Source organism: Giraffa tippelskirchi, chromosome 7 (genome assembly GCF_054371585.1).
Source record: "Giraffa tippelskirchi isolate mGirTip1 chromosome 7, T2T-mGirTip1v1.2.pri, whole genome shotgun sequence".
NCBI lineage: Eukaryota > Metazoa > Chordata > Mammalia > Artiodactyla > Giraffidae > Giraffa > Giraffa tippelskirchi.
In genome coordinates, this window is record NC_137281.1 from 21880618 (window position 1) to 21896272 (window position 15655).

The 15655-nt window shown below is 43.5% G+C and overlaps 1 protein-coding gene and 2 long non-coding RNA genes across 3 annotated transcripts in view; 2 read left to right on the forward strand and 1 right to left on the reverse strand.

Annotated features, from left to right (window-relative positions):
• HYDIN (HYDIN axonemal central pair apparatus protein) overlaps positions 1-15655 on the reverse strand; it is a 339593-nt gene that overhangs the window by 111739 nt on the left and 212199 nt on the right. Inside the window, exons 24-28 of the mRNA XM_081512491.1 lie at positions 7392-7529; positions 6622-6703; positions 4633-4752; positions 4177-4386; positions 1719-1856 (exon numbers count right to left, since the gene is read on the reverse strand). Coding sequence (XP_081368617.1) covers positions 1719-1856; positions 4177-4386; positions 4633-4752; positions 6622-6703; positions 7392-7529 — 688 coding nt within the window. The remainder of the gene's footprint in view (positions 1-1718; positions 1857-4176; positions 4387-4632; positions 4753-6621; positions 6704-7391; positions 7530-15655) is intronic.
• Positions 4315-7361, forward strand: LOC145514539 (uncharacterized). The gene is made up of 2 exons (XR_014060203.1): positions 4315-4489; positions 6675-7361. It is a non-coding gene; the product is annotated as an uncharacterized LOC145514539 (long non-coding RNA).
• On the forward strand, positions 9787-13202 carry LOC145514541 (uncharacterized). The gene is made up of 2 exons (XR_014060204.1): positions 9787-12499; positions 13072-13202. It is a non-coding gene; the product is annotated as an uncharacterized LOC145514541 (long non-coding RNA).

Consider the following 15655-nt stretch of genomic DNA (forward strand, 5'->3'; position numbering starts at 1 on the left):
GTACACTGACAGATCACTGTGGTTAATCCAGGTCAAAATATTAACTCAAAATCTGATCCCTTGAGGTACCTGGCAAAAACAAGTGCAACACTATTGGTAGCATCACATTACAATCCAGGGTAAATGAGGTTCTCCCAGAGAGAACACTCTCAGCTGAAGATGACCCCAAGTCAAAGATTACATATCATATAGGGAAAGCATTTATAATGAAAGAGAGTCAACAGTCACATAAGTAGGAATAATAATAACTCAGTTAGAAAAATTTAAAAGAATGTACAAAATGATTAGTGATAAATGAAGAAATTAAAATCCCAAGTGAAAGTGGTCAATCAGATGGAATTTCTGAAATTAAGAGAGTAGGGCTAAACAGTAGATTATACTCAATTGAAAAGAAAATTGGTTAACTGAAAGAGCTGAGGTAGTTATCTAGAAAACAGTATAGAGAGATGAAGAGTAAAGACATACACATGTGAAATATAGGTTAAGGACAGAGTGAGAAGGTCCAACATATGTCTAACATTTGCTTTAGCAGGCTAGAGAAAGACTAGAGAAAGTAGGGTAGAAGCAATACTTGACTAGATAAGAAATGAAAGACAGAGATCCCCAGAATGAAGGTGTGTTGTGTGCTTAGTCGCTCAGTCATGTCTGACTCTTTGCAACCCCATGGACTGTAACCCACCAGGCTCCTCTGTCCATGGGGATTCTCCAGGCAAGAATACTGGAATGGTTGCCAAGCCCTCCTCCAGGGGATCTTCCCAGCCCAGGGACCGAACTCAGGTCTCCCACATTACAGGCGGATTCTTTACTGTCTGAGCCACCACGGAAACCCAAGAATACTGGAGTGGGTAGCCTATCCCTTCTCCAGGGGATCTTCCCAACCCAGGAATCAAACCAGGGTCTCCTGCATTGCAGGTAGATTCTTTACCAGCTGAGCTACCAGGGAAGCCAGAATGATGGAATGAACATATAAGCAAGAAAAAGATACACTCATGATTACTATAAAATGTATAGAAATGAACCACAGTAAAAACAACATACCAAACCTTGTGAAAGACAGTTACCTTTCTACTTCAAAAGATGCGATATTAATATTGTGAATTAATATTAATAAACAAAGAAGAATTCAAAGTAAAAAGCATTAAAAGGGAAGAAAGTGGTTATTTAAAATTGATAAAATATACAGTCCAGAAAGAACACTTAATAGTCATTAAATCTTGTGTCTTAAATAACACAGAAATAATAAGAGACACAGATGCATAGAACAGTCTTATGGACTCTGAGGGAGAAGGTGAGGGTGGGACGTTCTGGGAGAATAGCATTGAAACATGTATATTATCATATGTGAAACAGAACACCATTCCATGTTCGATGCATGAGACAAGGGCTCAGGGCTGGGGTAATGGGATGACCCAGAGGGATGGGATGGGGAGGGAGGTGGGAGGGGGGTCCAGGAAGGGGAACACATATAAACCCATGGCTGATTCATGTCAATGTATGGCAAAAACTACTACAATATTGTAAAGTAATTAGCCCCCAACTAAAACAAATAAATTTATTTAATAAAAAAAAAACACAGAAATAAAAATGTATAAAATGAAACTTTATATATTGTTATATACCATTTTATATACTCTAGGGTGTGGCTTGCAGGTTTGAGTTTGGGCCCCTCCTACCATGATCAGTGGCTGTCATGGGTGGGTGTGGGGTAGGCTACTTACTGAGAGAGGCTGGATGAGGGGCACTCCTGGTAGAAGGTTGTCTGGTGAAGACTGGGGGTCAGTCAGAACCCTGAACTCAAAGCCAACTTTCCCAGTGTTCTTGAGTGTGATTTCATTCTCTGTGACATGGTCGAACAGCTCGAGAGGAGAAAAAGGAAAAGAGTGACTCCCCTGTCACCCACCCTCCGAGATTCTGCCATCATTCTGACCAAGGTGGGTAGACAAGCATGCCTCATATACACATATTTCATTTTCCATGAGGTATGTGCTGTGTACTAAGCTGGTTCAGTCGTGTCTGACTCTTTGAGATCCCATGGACTGTAGCCCGCCAGGCTGCTCTGTCCATGGGATTCTCCAGGCAAGAATACTGGAGTGGATTGCCGTGCCCTCCTCCAGAGGATAGATGTGGGCCAATCCACATTTTAGTATCACAGCCAGGTGCCTACGGGGTGGGAGGAGCACTGGACCCTGGAGTCTGCCTCTAGTCTTAGGTCTTCCAACAACTAGTTTAGTTTAGTACAGCTGTGGGTAACCTCCTTAGACCTCTGTTTCTTCATCACAAGGAATTCATATTAGAGGATCTTAAAGTAAGCTTTTTTACATTAAGAAGATTTAGATAAGATTTGAGTTCAGAATTTTCTAGAATGAATGTTTCTATTTTTACAGAGAGACATGGGAGTAATAGGCCAGACATGTTCTTTTTCCTGAGAGTTTGCTAACACAACCCAAAAGGTCCAATAATCACAAACTGAAGCCACTTAAGGGGCTCTTAGAATAAACCAGGGCAGGAACTAGCTGCTTCAAAGGAAGTACTCTGAGCTGAGCCAGAACCAATCACCCAGAAGACTTTGGAGATAAGGAGTGAAACAGAATTCTATTTAGTCAACATGATGCACAAAGTGTCAATAGGTATTGGGTGAATTTGATTTTCAGCACAGTCTTTAACTTATAAATATACATGTACACATGCAATTCAGTAATAATACATGCAGTGGCTATATAATGGGGAGTCTAATCCCCATTAAAATGTGGTAGGCGATAAAGTATCTGAGTACATAACACTGATTCTAATTGGGAAGAGAAGCTGTACAGACATAGAACTGACAATTATTCCAAAGCAAGATTTAGAAAGTACATTATATTATGGCAAAGACCATACTTAAGTGCCAAGAGAACGTAGTGTAGGAGGAAGGTAACAGAGGGATAGAGCTGAGCTGGGTCTTACAGTATGTGTGAGCTTGGAGTTGGCAGAGTGGAGGATGAAAGGGATAAAACAACAGGAAAGATGGAGGCAGGAAGGCCTGGGGTGCATTAGGGCTAGTGGGTAAACCAGTCTGACTATAAATGAATAAATGGTTTATAATGGGAAATCATGAGAAACAAAGGTCAATATGTAGGGAGCATCAGTTAACAGAGGGATTTAGGATACCCTTACTCAGGTGGAGGAACCTGGCTCTGATCCACAGAGTGACTCATGATTGAATGCATTCTCTGGTCCAGGCACAGTACTGACCAGACACTAAAGAAACCATAACTACTTGGTGAAATAGGAATTGCTACCCCATTCCCATTTTATAGATGAGGGACGGTGAGACTTTGAGAGGTTAGGTGACAGTCACAGTCAGTAGGAAGTAAAAGTAAGATAACCTCCCAGTTCTTCTGACCACAGAACAATTCTCTTCTCTATGCTGCTTTTCCAAATGCCTCTGGGGTTAACTGTTCAGGGATTGATGGCATGAAAATGTAATCTTTTGGAAATCTATCTGACAGTGACATTTAGATGGGTTATAGGTAGAAGCCAGGAATGCATTGTAATCCCTTGTTTCCATGGGTCCGTGGACCAGCAGCATTGACATCACCTGGGAGCTTGTTAGAAATGCAGTCTCAGGCTCCGTCATGGACCTACTGAATCAGAATCTGCATTTGAACAGGACTCCAGGTGATTCGTACACACATCATAGTCTGAGTAGTAATTTAGGCATGGCTTGATGAGATCCTGGAGTGTGATAAGTGCATGGGTGATGGGAAAGGAAAACCAGCTCAGAAGAATTATGCTTGATGAAGGAACAAACCCTGGAGGGTGTAAGGATGTGGGGAGGTGAGGGACAGAGTCCAGTGGAAAATTCCATAGAGGTCATAAACTCAAGGGGCTGAGAAAGGAGGGGTCCTACTGAAAGAAAGAAATAGGCTGGAATGGGCTTTTGGATTGAGAATAAAGATCCAAATTTTAGGGTCTAACATGCAGAATTTGAGGAGACAATAAGAAAAGCAAGTGAAAACGTCTGGCACGTAGTTGGCAGTAGGAGGATGATCAGGGTTAGGACGCAGATTAGGGATCAAGGTCAGGGTTGATGGTGAGACTATGAAGACTGCGGGTTCAAGGAGAGATGAGAGCACAAGAACTTTGACCAATATTGAAGACAAACCCAGAAAATCGCCTTCTAATGGCTGGCAATACCTGTAGTCCATAGTTAATATCCTTGGTGTCAAAGGAATAGCTGACCAGGGAGGCCTCTCCCCTTAGTATGACCTCATAGGCGGGTCCTCCTTCCACTTCGCACAGAGCCTTAGCCTGTGCAGTGATGTCACAGTGTCCATAGAAGGTGAATGATATCTGGTGGCTACTGTGTGGCCGCAGGACTCCACAGAGGGGCAAAATATCAAACACCTGTAGAGAAAGTCATTCCACAGGAGGGTCTGTAAAGGGTGGGCTAAAGTTCAGCCAACTTACAGACTGACTCCTCACTTTACGTTGCTTGATTCTACGAAAGGTGACTAAATCAGCATTCTGAAAATACATGATGATAAGGCAGTAACAGTGCTTGGGCAAATTTCAATTTCTAACTTGGGGGCAGGTGCTCAGTAAGAAGAGTTAGTATCAGACGACTTTAGGGCCCATGAGGTGTTAACTTACTTCTTCTATCCCAATGGAAGACATTTCATCCCGTTCAAAGCTCCACGGGGATTCCTGAAACTCCCTGTGGCTTTGGTTCACGTCTATTCTTTCTGTTTCAGCAGAGTTCATTTTCAATCCCTAGGGATTCGAGGTGTGAGGAAAAACTTGTAAGCATTCATAATTTGTCATCAATGTGCTCCTTCCCTTCACTTACAGAAAAATGAAGTAGGTTGTATATATTTTAAAAATAGCACCTCCCCCCACCCCAACTGCCCAGATATAACTGGGCAAGTGTCCAAGATGTATGTACAAAGATGTTTACTGCAGTGTTATTTATAATAGCAAAACTCTGGAAGTAAACTAAATGCCCATCACTAGGCAGGTGGGGGGGGTCGCTTTAAGTGAAGTGTGTCTGGTACCTCTATCTGTGGAGGATGACGCAGTGTGCATTTATGGACCAGGGATGACGTGCATTACTGAGTAAAAAAGCAGTTCCATTTGTGTAATATTCAGTTCAGTTCAGTAACTCAGTCGTGTCCGACTCTTTGAGACCCCGTGGGCTGCAGCACGCCAGGCTTCCCTGTCCGTCACCAACTCCCGGAGCTTGCTCAAACTCATGTCCATCGAGTTGGTGATGCCATCCAACCATCTCATCTCATATGTGTGATATTACATATCCTATGTATCACACCTGCAAGGGCAAGTGTGTCTAAATTCACTCAGATTTTCATATGCAAATCGAGATATCTGGGAGGGTAAATGCTAAAATTTTTCAATGAATGGTGGGATTTTGAAAATTTTTGCTTTCATTTTTCTCTATTCTTAAATTTTCTATGACATCTTAAAAATACACAGAAAGCTTCAAAGATCAAAATACAAATCAATCATTAGGTTATTCTGCAGATTTATATATATGTGTGTGTGCATAGTGCGAGTATATACAAATACATTTATATTTTGATTTTTCAGTGAACATTATGGCATGACTGACACCTTCCCACATGACTAAACATTCTTTACATGTATAATTTAAAATACTTTAGAAAACAGAACACATAGTATTTTTACTTAACATATCAGGGATTGCTCCAAATCAGTAAAAAGAAAAAAGTTCTCATTTTCTAAAAAAGAACTTCATAGTATATTGCCTTGTGCAGATGTAATTTATTCAACCAGTCTCCCATTGGGAGAATTAAGTAGTTTCCAATTTTTCTTCCTTTTTCCAATAAAGCTGCTATGTACAAGGATAGTTACCTGTCATTATGTAAACCTAAAGGCATATGTGGAGAATAGTACTGTAGTAGAGGAACTGTGTATTTTAAATTTTGATGTGCTCAGTTGCCAAGTCATGTCCGACTCTTTGCAACCCCATGGACTATATCCCATCAGGCTTCTCTGTCCATGGGATTTTCCAGGTGAGAATACTGGAGTGGGTTGCCATTTCCTTGTCCATTAAATTTTGATACACCTGCGAAATTATCTGTCATAAAGGCTCTGCTAATTTATACCCCTACCTACAAAGTGTGAAAATGCTTGCTTCCCCCCACTCTGCCACTATTGAGACAAATCCTATTTTAAAAGATTGCAGATCATCACGGACACAAAGCAATTTTTTTTCTCAACTATTTTTTTGCTATTTCTAAAGTGTTTTAACATACATCTATGTATATACAATATACATATTGCATTATATATTGTAATAATCATTCCTGATTATTTCCTTAGGCCATCATTCTAGAAGGAGAATTTAAGAGTATGAATTTATAAACTCTCTCGCTCTTTTCTTTTTTACCATGTAAGACAGTTCTTCTTTTGTAGCCTCTATCTAGGGGCTGGGAAGAATGCGTGATGGCCAAGGTCAGGGGTAACTGGCTTTTCCATTACAGAGAAAATCTATGTGCTGAGGTGTCTGGGTTGTCACTGAGGTGATGGTTCTGTGGGCGTTTGGTTGGGAAGTGACCTGGAAAAAGATTCATAGCCCACTCGCCCCAGAGAAAGAAACCGTACGTCCGAGATGGCCAGGATGGGCACTTGCGCTTTTTTGTGTTCTCTTTCTTCAGATCCAACATCTTCATCCACAATAATAGTCCTAGGAAGTTTAAAGAAATGTGGGGAATCACTCATTCAGCCACCATCACAACACAGTCTTCAGCTGCATGAGGGCCCTGTCTTCCTCTCTCCTCTGCTGCACCGCAAAGAATAAGTGAGGTTCTCACTCAAAGGACACTTTTCTCAAGCTGGTCAGTGCTCTGTTACTCCCTGCCCCCAAACACGCAGTCTAAGGCATCAAACTAGCCAATTTTCCAGAGGCCCCAACCCTTCTTTCCTGGCCTTATCTGACTTACAGAAATTCTCAAAAGCTCGGGCAACCCTTCAGCCAATTTGGATGTGCCCCCGAGTGCTCAATGTTAAGCTTCATCATTTATTGGAATATTTTTATCGTGAGACTACAAGGTTTGGCCAATTGTCACATCCTTTTCTGCCTTCTAAATAAACTTGACCTGACCCTGGCTGCAGACCTTGGGCAGATGGAGAAGGCAACATGATAGGAAGGGCTCAGTCCCTCAGGAATCAGGAGGCTACACTCTCTGAGAGCAGAGATGACTTTTAACTCTGGATCCCAGATGCCCAGCAAAGGGACTAACAGAGAGGAGGCACTCATTAAACTGCTGGAAGAATAAATGAAGGATATGAAGAATGAGTTTGAGAATATAATTCAGTGTAGAGAAAAGAATGCTATTTAAAGATACCCATTGTGGCTTTGAGTTTGCACTTACTTAACAAAATCACTTAGGTCGATCTCAGGGGACTCTATTGCTGGGACTGCAGCCGAGCTGACAGATGCCAAGGTTACTGGGGTGGACTCCTCCTGGGACAGGGGGGCACTGTAGGGCTTCTTTGGCAACATCGCAAACCTACAAAAACGTAGGGTGGACGGGGGAACACAGTCACATCAGCTGTTGCAGGTCAGTGCCTGGTGGGCTCTTTCTTGGAGGCCAAACTCCAGCTCCTAGACCAGGCAGGTTGAGATGGGACTGCCCCACCCCTCTCTTGGACTGACCTTCCTCACTTCATCACTGAGGTTTCACTTTCTCCAAAAGTTTGCTGATCAGCCCCTTCCAGTATGGGTCCAGTGTCTTTTCTCTGAGAACCCGCAGCCCCCAGGCTTCCCCTCTCACACTGTTCTCCCCCTTCCTGCTAGACTGTGAGCTCGCTGGGGGCTTGTATCTAATACGCCCTCTAACACAGTGCATGGCCTGCAGGGGCACGCAGGCACAGCTAGGAATAGATGAGTCACTCGGGCTCCTGCTCCCAGCTTAGCAGAAAGCGGGGTAAGGTTGCACGGCGCACACTCTCAGGTCCTGTTAGTGAGGGGTTAGCCCTTGTGGGACGCTGCCTCCCATCATGCTTGCTCTGGGTGGCTTGACTGCCTCATCTTGGTCCTGGTCTGGCCAGTTTGCTTTGTCACCACTCAAGTTCTCAGAGCCCCCAAGGGCCGAGGGGGAAAGCAGTGACTGTACCAGCTGGTACTAAAGGCCTCATGTCCAGGTCTTCTGTTCAGTTTTCACAGAATGGACCTCATAAAGGCCAAAGTGGTGGCCCATTCTTACTGTTTCCCCAGAGTGTAGGGGCTTTTTTAGGGATAACTCCTCTCTCCCATCTCAGGTCCCTGATATTAATTTCAACCCAATTTCACTTACATATTCATTCTGACCCCGTGTGCTGTCTACCTTTTCTCAAGAGGTTCAGGAGAAATGTTATCTGTTTTATGAAGCTCCCACCACTTCCTATCTTCCTCTGAAGTTTCACAGTATTTCACATGCATATCTTTTAGGATACTGTCCACTTCACCTGAGTGCCATTTCCTAAACTTCAGACGTTCCACTACCCTCCGACTTCATGATTTCTGCCTTGTTGAGTATCACCTAATAAATCCATTTTATTGAGGTATAGCTAACATTCACAATGCACTAACTTTAAACATAGTTTGATGAATTTTTGCATATATATACACACACCTCCCCAGTATAATCACTACCATATTAATGTACATAGCACTTAAAACGTTCATCATCTTAAGACGTTCCCTTGTGCCTCTGCCCAGTCAATCCCCAACCCTGGCTCCAGAGGAACACTCATCAGCTTTCTACCACTGTAGATTAAGCTGTGCCTACAGTTTCATGTAAGTGGAATCCTAAATATGTACTCTTTTGTGTCTGACTTCTTTTGCTCAGCATAGTAGTTTTGAGAATCATCTATACTGTAGCAAGGGGCAGTAGTCTCTTCTTTTTCATCACTGAGCAGTATTCCACAGTATGTGTGATGACTAGAGTGTTTATCCATCATCTTGTTGATAAGACACCTTGGCTTTTTCCAGCTTTTAATACTATAAATAAAGTTGCTAAGAACAAATGAGTACAGGTCTTTATGTGGACATTATGTTTTCATTCCTCTCAGGTAAATTCCAAGAAAGGGAACTGCTGGGTTATATGGTATATGTATGTTTAAAATTATAGGAAAATGCCCATTTTCCAAAGTGACTTTACACCAATTTACACTACCACCCACAGTGAGGAGAGTCCTGGTTGGCTCACATCTTCACTCACACTTGGTATTCAGTATTTTAAATTGTACTATTCAAATGAGTATGAAGAGAAGGCACATTGCGGTGTTAATCAGTAGGCTTATTTTCAAGGAAAATCTTATATCATTACAGTAAATTAAAAACTAGTTTTATCTACCACATTTAGAAAAATCAGTATGATGGGAAAAATTAATGTCATTATTTTCTTGCCTGGTGAAGACATGAGTTGACTCCCGCTTGCTCTTTTCAAGAAGAGAGACCAGTTCGGTTTCCTCTTGGGGAAACACTGGGCTAGCACCATCCAAGCACTGTGAGCTCTTGGAGGGCAGGGTTCAAGGTCTTTCCTCTTCACCACTCACAAAGCCCAGGGTCTTAGATACAGGGCATGAGCTCAATACAGGTCTGACTGAATGGATGGATGGATGGTTGAACAAGAACAGGCAGGCAGCGTGCAGAGTAATTTTGCTCTTCTGCACCTCCACCCCCATCCCCACCCAGAATGGCCTCATAAGAACATGGAAAAGCTCATTTCATCTTCTACAAGCTTCCATTTGGCTCCTTTCAGGTCAGGTGTCTCTGGCTGACATTATCTTGGGCTAAAATCACACCATTCTAGACAAAGGACAGAAGGACTGGGTGCTGGGAGGCTCATTAGACTCCGGAACCTCATCCTTGGGTAAATTCTGATTCTTCAGGTCTCAGTAGGGCCCAGGAGTTAGATGTTTAATGTTTTCCCACGTTGATTCTAATGTAGAGCCATATTTAGGATCCATCATGGGTAGGAAAGGCCAGAGGACAGTGAAGGGCTGGAGCTGATAATTAATGTGGGGCTGTCACTCAGCCTAACCAGCTCGGGACAGTGAAGACCAGCAGAGGGTGATTCGGAGCATTTATTAAATCACCCCAGGGTAGCAGACTCTCTGGGGAGACTCTGCAGTTCCCTGCCCCACATAACAGCACTCTCATCCAAAATTTGCACCCCCCTGGGATGTGGTTTGGATGGGGAAAAAAAGCATATGGGAATATCTGAAAAGTAAAAATACAAAGCTGTAGAGTGTCTGCAGACCTGAGGGAAAACAACACCTCAGCTGACAATGCTACGTAGACATCGGGGAAGCAAGAGGTCTTTCGGAAACAAACAAAGGAGACTAGTAAAGCTGCCCCACTGCTAACAGGCAGCAGACAGAGAAAGCTTCATCATAATGAAGGCTTTAACTTATCATTAAAATGGAAAACCTGCTTCAAAGAATTGAAATAGAATGTTGGGAGAGTTTTTTGGATCAAATTTCATTTTGCTCTCAGGAACAGATGATTACTTTCCTGTTATGCTGACCCAAACAGGATTAGATTCGGTTATTTTTAAAAGAGAATGTGTGGCAAACAAGGAAAATCAATACTGCTCCAGTTGCAGAGCTGCCCATGTCAGGATTGCTGAAGGACCCAGCAAAGAAACCCTCCTCTCAGCTGTGACAGGGCTGTGTGAATGTCAGACACACTCTCCATTAGCCACATTGGTTTGGGCTCAGTGATTTCTCTTTTCATATTTTATTTTCAATTCATGGGTAAGTTACGATCAATGCAATCTTTTGTGTTACAAATTAAAAGAAGTCCACTACTCTTCTTTCCTGGTCTCCCTTCACTGGATGCAGTGTTCCATCAAAACAAAACCCCAAAGAACAGGCTGGTGTTTCAGGTAATGCTGCGTATTGTGGTTTAGACCACATTTGGAGATGGAATGGTGTACGTTGCACAGCCGCCGAAGTCTCTGCGGTGCAGACAAGGTCTTGGAAAAGGGGGGTACCCTTATAGTAGACAGTGACTTTTAATTTGTTGATTCATTGAAACTTGGATTTTAGGAGCATCCATATAAGAGGGTGAAAATGGCCACTGGCTGGATAAAAAGGTCCTGCAGGTATGTTTTATTTGGCTCATGTTTAATATTTTTTGAAATTACTGACAGCAGCAGAGGCTCATGGTGCACAGGCTAGGTGCATTAGGACGATGCACCCATCCCTGGGTGCTGTGGGTGCTGGTTACACCTTTCTCTGGAGCACTGCCCTGGTTCAGTGGGAGCTGCCTCACCCTCCTTGAGCTGCCTAGGAGGTTATGTTTTTCATCCCCTACAGTCTCAGCTATGCAGTTGTGTCCCACCTCAGCATGGATGGCCAGCGGGAATCTGCTTTCTGGGCCACGATGAAGAGCTAAGGCACGCTGTCTTCTCTGTGTGCATGCACGTCTGCAGGTCTGCAGTCTGCCTCTCCCGCTCATGTGGCAGAACGAGTGCCATGCCGATGGGGAAGGTGCTGTGCAAGTCCCATCTGTTTCGTCTGTCATTTGCTTCCCAATGTGGAAAGATCAGCAAGTGTAAGACCACAAAGCCGGGCAATAAATATGGAAACGTGGCTGAGGCTTTGTGTTTGTGCTCAGAGAGGCTCCAAAATTTGCCTACTTTTAATGTGATTTAAAGTGATGATTATAATCTGCTCCCTTTAGAAGCAGGAATTGGGGGGGGCCTATCCAATCTAGGGCAGTCTGCGAGGTGCAGTGTTGGAGGAAGGGCAGAAAGGAGGGAAAGAGAGAGGGTGGTTTAAGAAATTGAGAGAAGCGTAGGTCAGATAGCTGAGAGGAAGAATGGGAATGTAAAAAACCACCTGATAAGATCTAACAAGTAAAGATGGGTGGTTTGCTTAATGTAGCACAGATTGTAAATTAAAGCAATGGAAATAGGAGGTATAATTGTAGGAGAAAATACCTCGACAATGAAATCAGTCTTGTCGAACAGCACACATTCATAACCTTGAATTGCTGGAACTCCAGCTGGACCTCAGAACCATGCTAGGAGCACTGATGGGACACCAGGGGCTGCTGTGGGTCATTTTCTCATTTTGTTTTCAAAATAAGGGGAGGGCAGGGAGCAGAAGGCTTGACCCTGAAGGGCCTTGTAAGTCTCACTAAGGAGCTGACTTTTTCCTCAGGAAAATGGGGAGTCTTCCAAAACGTTTTAAATGGGGAAGTGAAATGATCAGTAAGTTCATTTGGGCTGTAGAAAGGGGCAGGGATTTGAAGGGGACAGCCCTAGCATGACCAAACCTGTGAACCATGCCGTAAACGGTGATGGAAAATATAACCCGAGGGGATGTTTTCTGATGATTTTTTTTTTTTTTTTTTTACAAAATAAGAATCAGGAAGCCCACACAGAAGACAGTGTTAGACATTCAGACAAAAGATAATGGCGGCCTTGGTCAAGGAGGTGGAGATGGAGATGGAGACAGAGCGGGACGCTCCTATGCAGATTAGGAGGTAGGATGGCAGGACCATGGCCCTGGGGTGAGGAGCTCATCCTGACAGACCACAGCCCAAGGTCCAGCCCCACTGCTGCCGCCTCCCCAGCCTGTCCATGAGCAAGGATGAGTGACTGGCTAGACAGAGGGGATGGAAATAGGAAAACAGCGGAGGAGACCGGAGGGGCCACACTACAATCACCTATGTTCCCCCTACATTTGGCAACTTCCCCTGCCCAAAACCAAGAGGAAGAGGCATGTGAAAAATCAAGTGGCAGGAGGGCGAGCACCTCTCTTGTCACTGTGGCTGCTACATCCTCTCCTGTTATGCGGACCTCCACCGTGGCCAGCCCTGACTCCCGACTCATTGCTTCTTTAGTCTCCATCATTGTCATCGCTGTCAACAGCACTGTCATCACCATCATCTGCTTCCATCTGGCACCTACACACTTTCTCACATGGAAAACGGCCTGCCTGAGCCCTTTATTATGTCCCAGAATGCTTCCAACTGGCCTACCTATTCTAAGGTGGAAGTTGGTGAGACACAACGGAACAGCTGAGACTCATGTTACTCATACTGTGTTTTTAAAGGTTCTCAAAAGGAGCTGCTGCTTCCAGAACAATGGATCTCACTGCAGCTGTCCAGTGAATCACCCGCGGTTCTTTAAGAACAACTTTTCTACCCAAAACTGTAAGAAATAAATGTCTGTTGTTTTAAGCCACCCAGTCTGCGGTAGTTGTTTTAGCAGCCCAAATAGACTAAGACAGGCCCTAATAAAGTAACTGTAGCCAACAGTTAGCATCTCTTACTCTCTCTCAACTATTATATTAAGCACTTACTAAGGACTGCCTGTGTTTTAGTTGTTCATTTGTGTCTGACTGTTTGGAAGCCCATGAACTTAAGCCCACCAGGCTCCTCTGTCCATGGAATTCTCCAGGCAAGAATACTGGAGTGGGTAGCCATCCCTTTTCCAGGGGATCTTCCTGACCCAGGTGGCTCAGACAATAAAGAATCTTCCCGCAATGCAGGAGATTTGGGTTTGATTACTGGGTTGGGAAGATCCCCTGAAGAAGGGAATGGCTATCCACTCCAGAGTTCTTGCCTGGAGAAGTCCATGGACAGAGAAGCTTGGTGGGTTACAGTCCATGGGATCGCAATGAGTCGGACATGACTGAATGACTAATACTTTCACTTTCTTTTCAAGGACTGCCTAGTTAAATCCTCACAACAGCTTGATGAGGTAGGCATGATGATGGTCTTCAGTCTTCAGATGACAAAACTCAGAGAGTAAGTCGGTGGCTGAACTAAGTCAGCCTGGCTCCAAAGCTGATACTCTTCACAGCTTTACTGGACAACAGGAGGAGGCTCCTCCTTGGTTACTTCATGCCAGGCCATGCACAAGGCAGTGACTCATAAAGTAGGTTTTTTATTTTCATTGTAAAAGTAATTGGAATCTACAACATAAGGAACATACAGTGCATTGTCTAGAAGCTTTCTCTGGAAGAGGAGGGACCCATTCTGATTGTATCTAAATATGGAAAGCAGACACAGTTGACTTTGCCCCTGAAGTGACTTCCTAGAGTTTTGCTGGAAGGTAAGAGTGGAGGGGTGTGCCCAGAGTCTACCTTGAAGCTCTCCAGAGGGATTTCCGTGATAAATGACTACTTCTATAAAAGCTCCAGAAGGTGTCTCCACTGTTACATGCTCTTAGGATGGCTGCCGAACAGGTGGGCTGTGAAATCTCCCTTACAATCAGCTTCAAAGCTCTTCAGGATTATTTCCAAAACAGGACAGCTTTTAAAGTCAATTTCTTTTTTTTTAATTTTTTGTTTTTTATTTTGTATTGGGGAATAGCCAATTAACAACATTGTGATAGTTTCAGGTGAACAACAAAATAACTTGACCATACATATACATGTATCCCTTCTCCCCTAAACTCACCTCCCATACAGGCTGTCATATAACAATGAGCAGAGTTCCCTGTGATCTGATTTCTCCACATGTTTGGATTAATTAAGATTTCACAACTCCCCCAGTCTAGCTTTGGGGGAGTTGTGAAATCTTAATTTATCCAAACATGTGGATAAATCAGATCACTATATGAAGCAAACAGATGTCATCCTAACTCAGGTTCAGATGTGCACCCATAACTTTCCATTGATTCCTTTAGAAGCCAGCTTACTTCACACTGAATATCTAAAAGCCTGATGCCCGCCACTGAATTTGAGACATTGAGAAGATGCCTTAAAAAGAATGAATCTAAAATAAGGTAACTAGAGTTCTTCTATGATAACATAAAAACAGTACTAGAAGTTTTATAACACTCAAAACTGAAATGAAAAGGCAGCCCAATTCATTTCTCTATGGGGTAACGTATCTCAGGAAATTGGACTAAATTAAACTGCAAACAGAAGCAGACTGTATGATTCCTCACATGGTGATCACTTTTAAGTTAAATACTAAGAGAGTGAAAAGTCGCCCTTTTCTTGGACTGGAGTCACTTGCAGGCTGACTACAAAGGCAGGAAATTATTTCTAGAAGCTCAGACTTGAAACATGGTGTGAAACCCTCCCATTAGTCCCAGAGGCAAATTTGATCCCCTGGTTTTAGCTGGCCCATCATAGCAGGAGAGGAGATTCTAGATAAATGGGCTATGGGGGGCCTGGGGGGCTTCCAGGGGCATCAGCATGGAGGATAAGCAGGATGGCTGGGGGCTGACCTCACATTGTTCTCTTTCATCAGGGGCTTCAGATTTACCAATAGTATTCTATTTATGATGAGGGTGATGAGATGTAGGTGTTCAGTTCATTATTATTCTTAAGCTACTTGCATGTGTTACACATGCTTTTGCCTACATGATGTAACTTCACAATAAAACAAGAGTGAATGTCAAGGCACACTGTGGAGTGAGAAAGGGCTTCAGCTGGGTTTCAAATCATTACTGACCTTCTAGAGAGGCAGTTTCAGTTAAGTGAGGGGCCAAAAGCCAGCTTAAATCGAATCAGGGAGTGAAAGGGGTGACTAGTGCACTGTTTTCTTCTGTCTCCTCACACAGAGTTGGTGGTTGACACAAGAGGATTAAGAGGAGGGCTTTTCAAGATGTGGAGCACTTGTGCTGAGGGCAAAAAGCTAGAGGGCAAAAATCTCTCTCTCTGGTAAGAGCGAGATTACTGA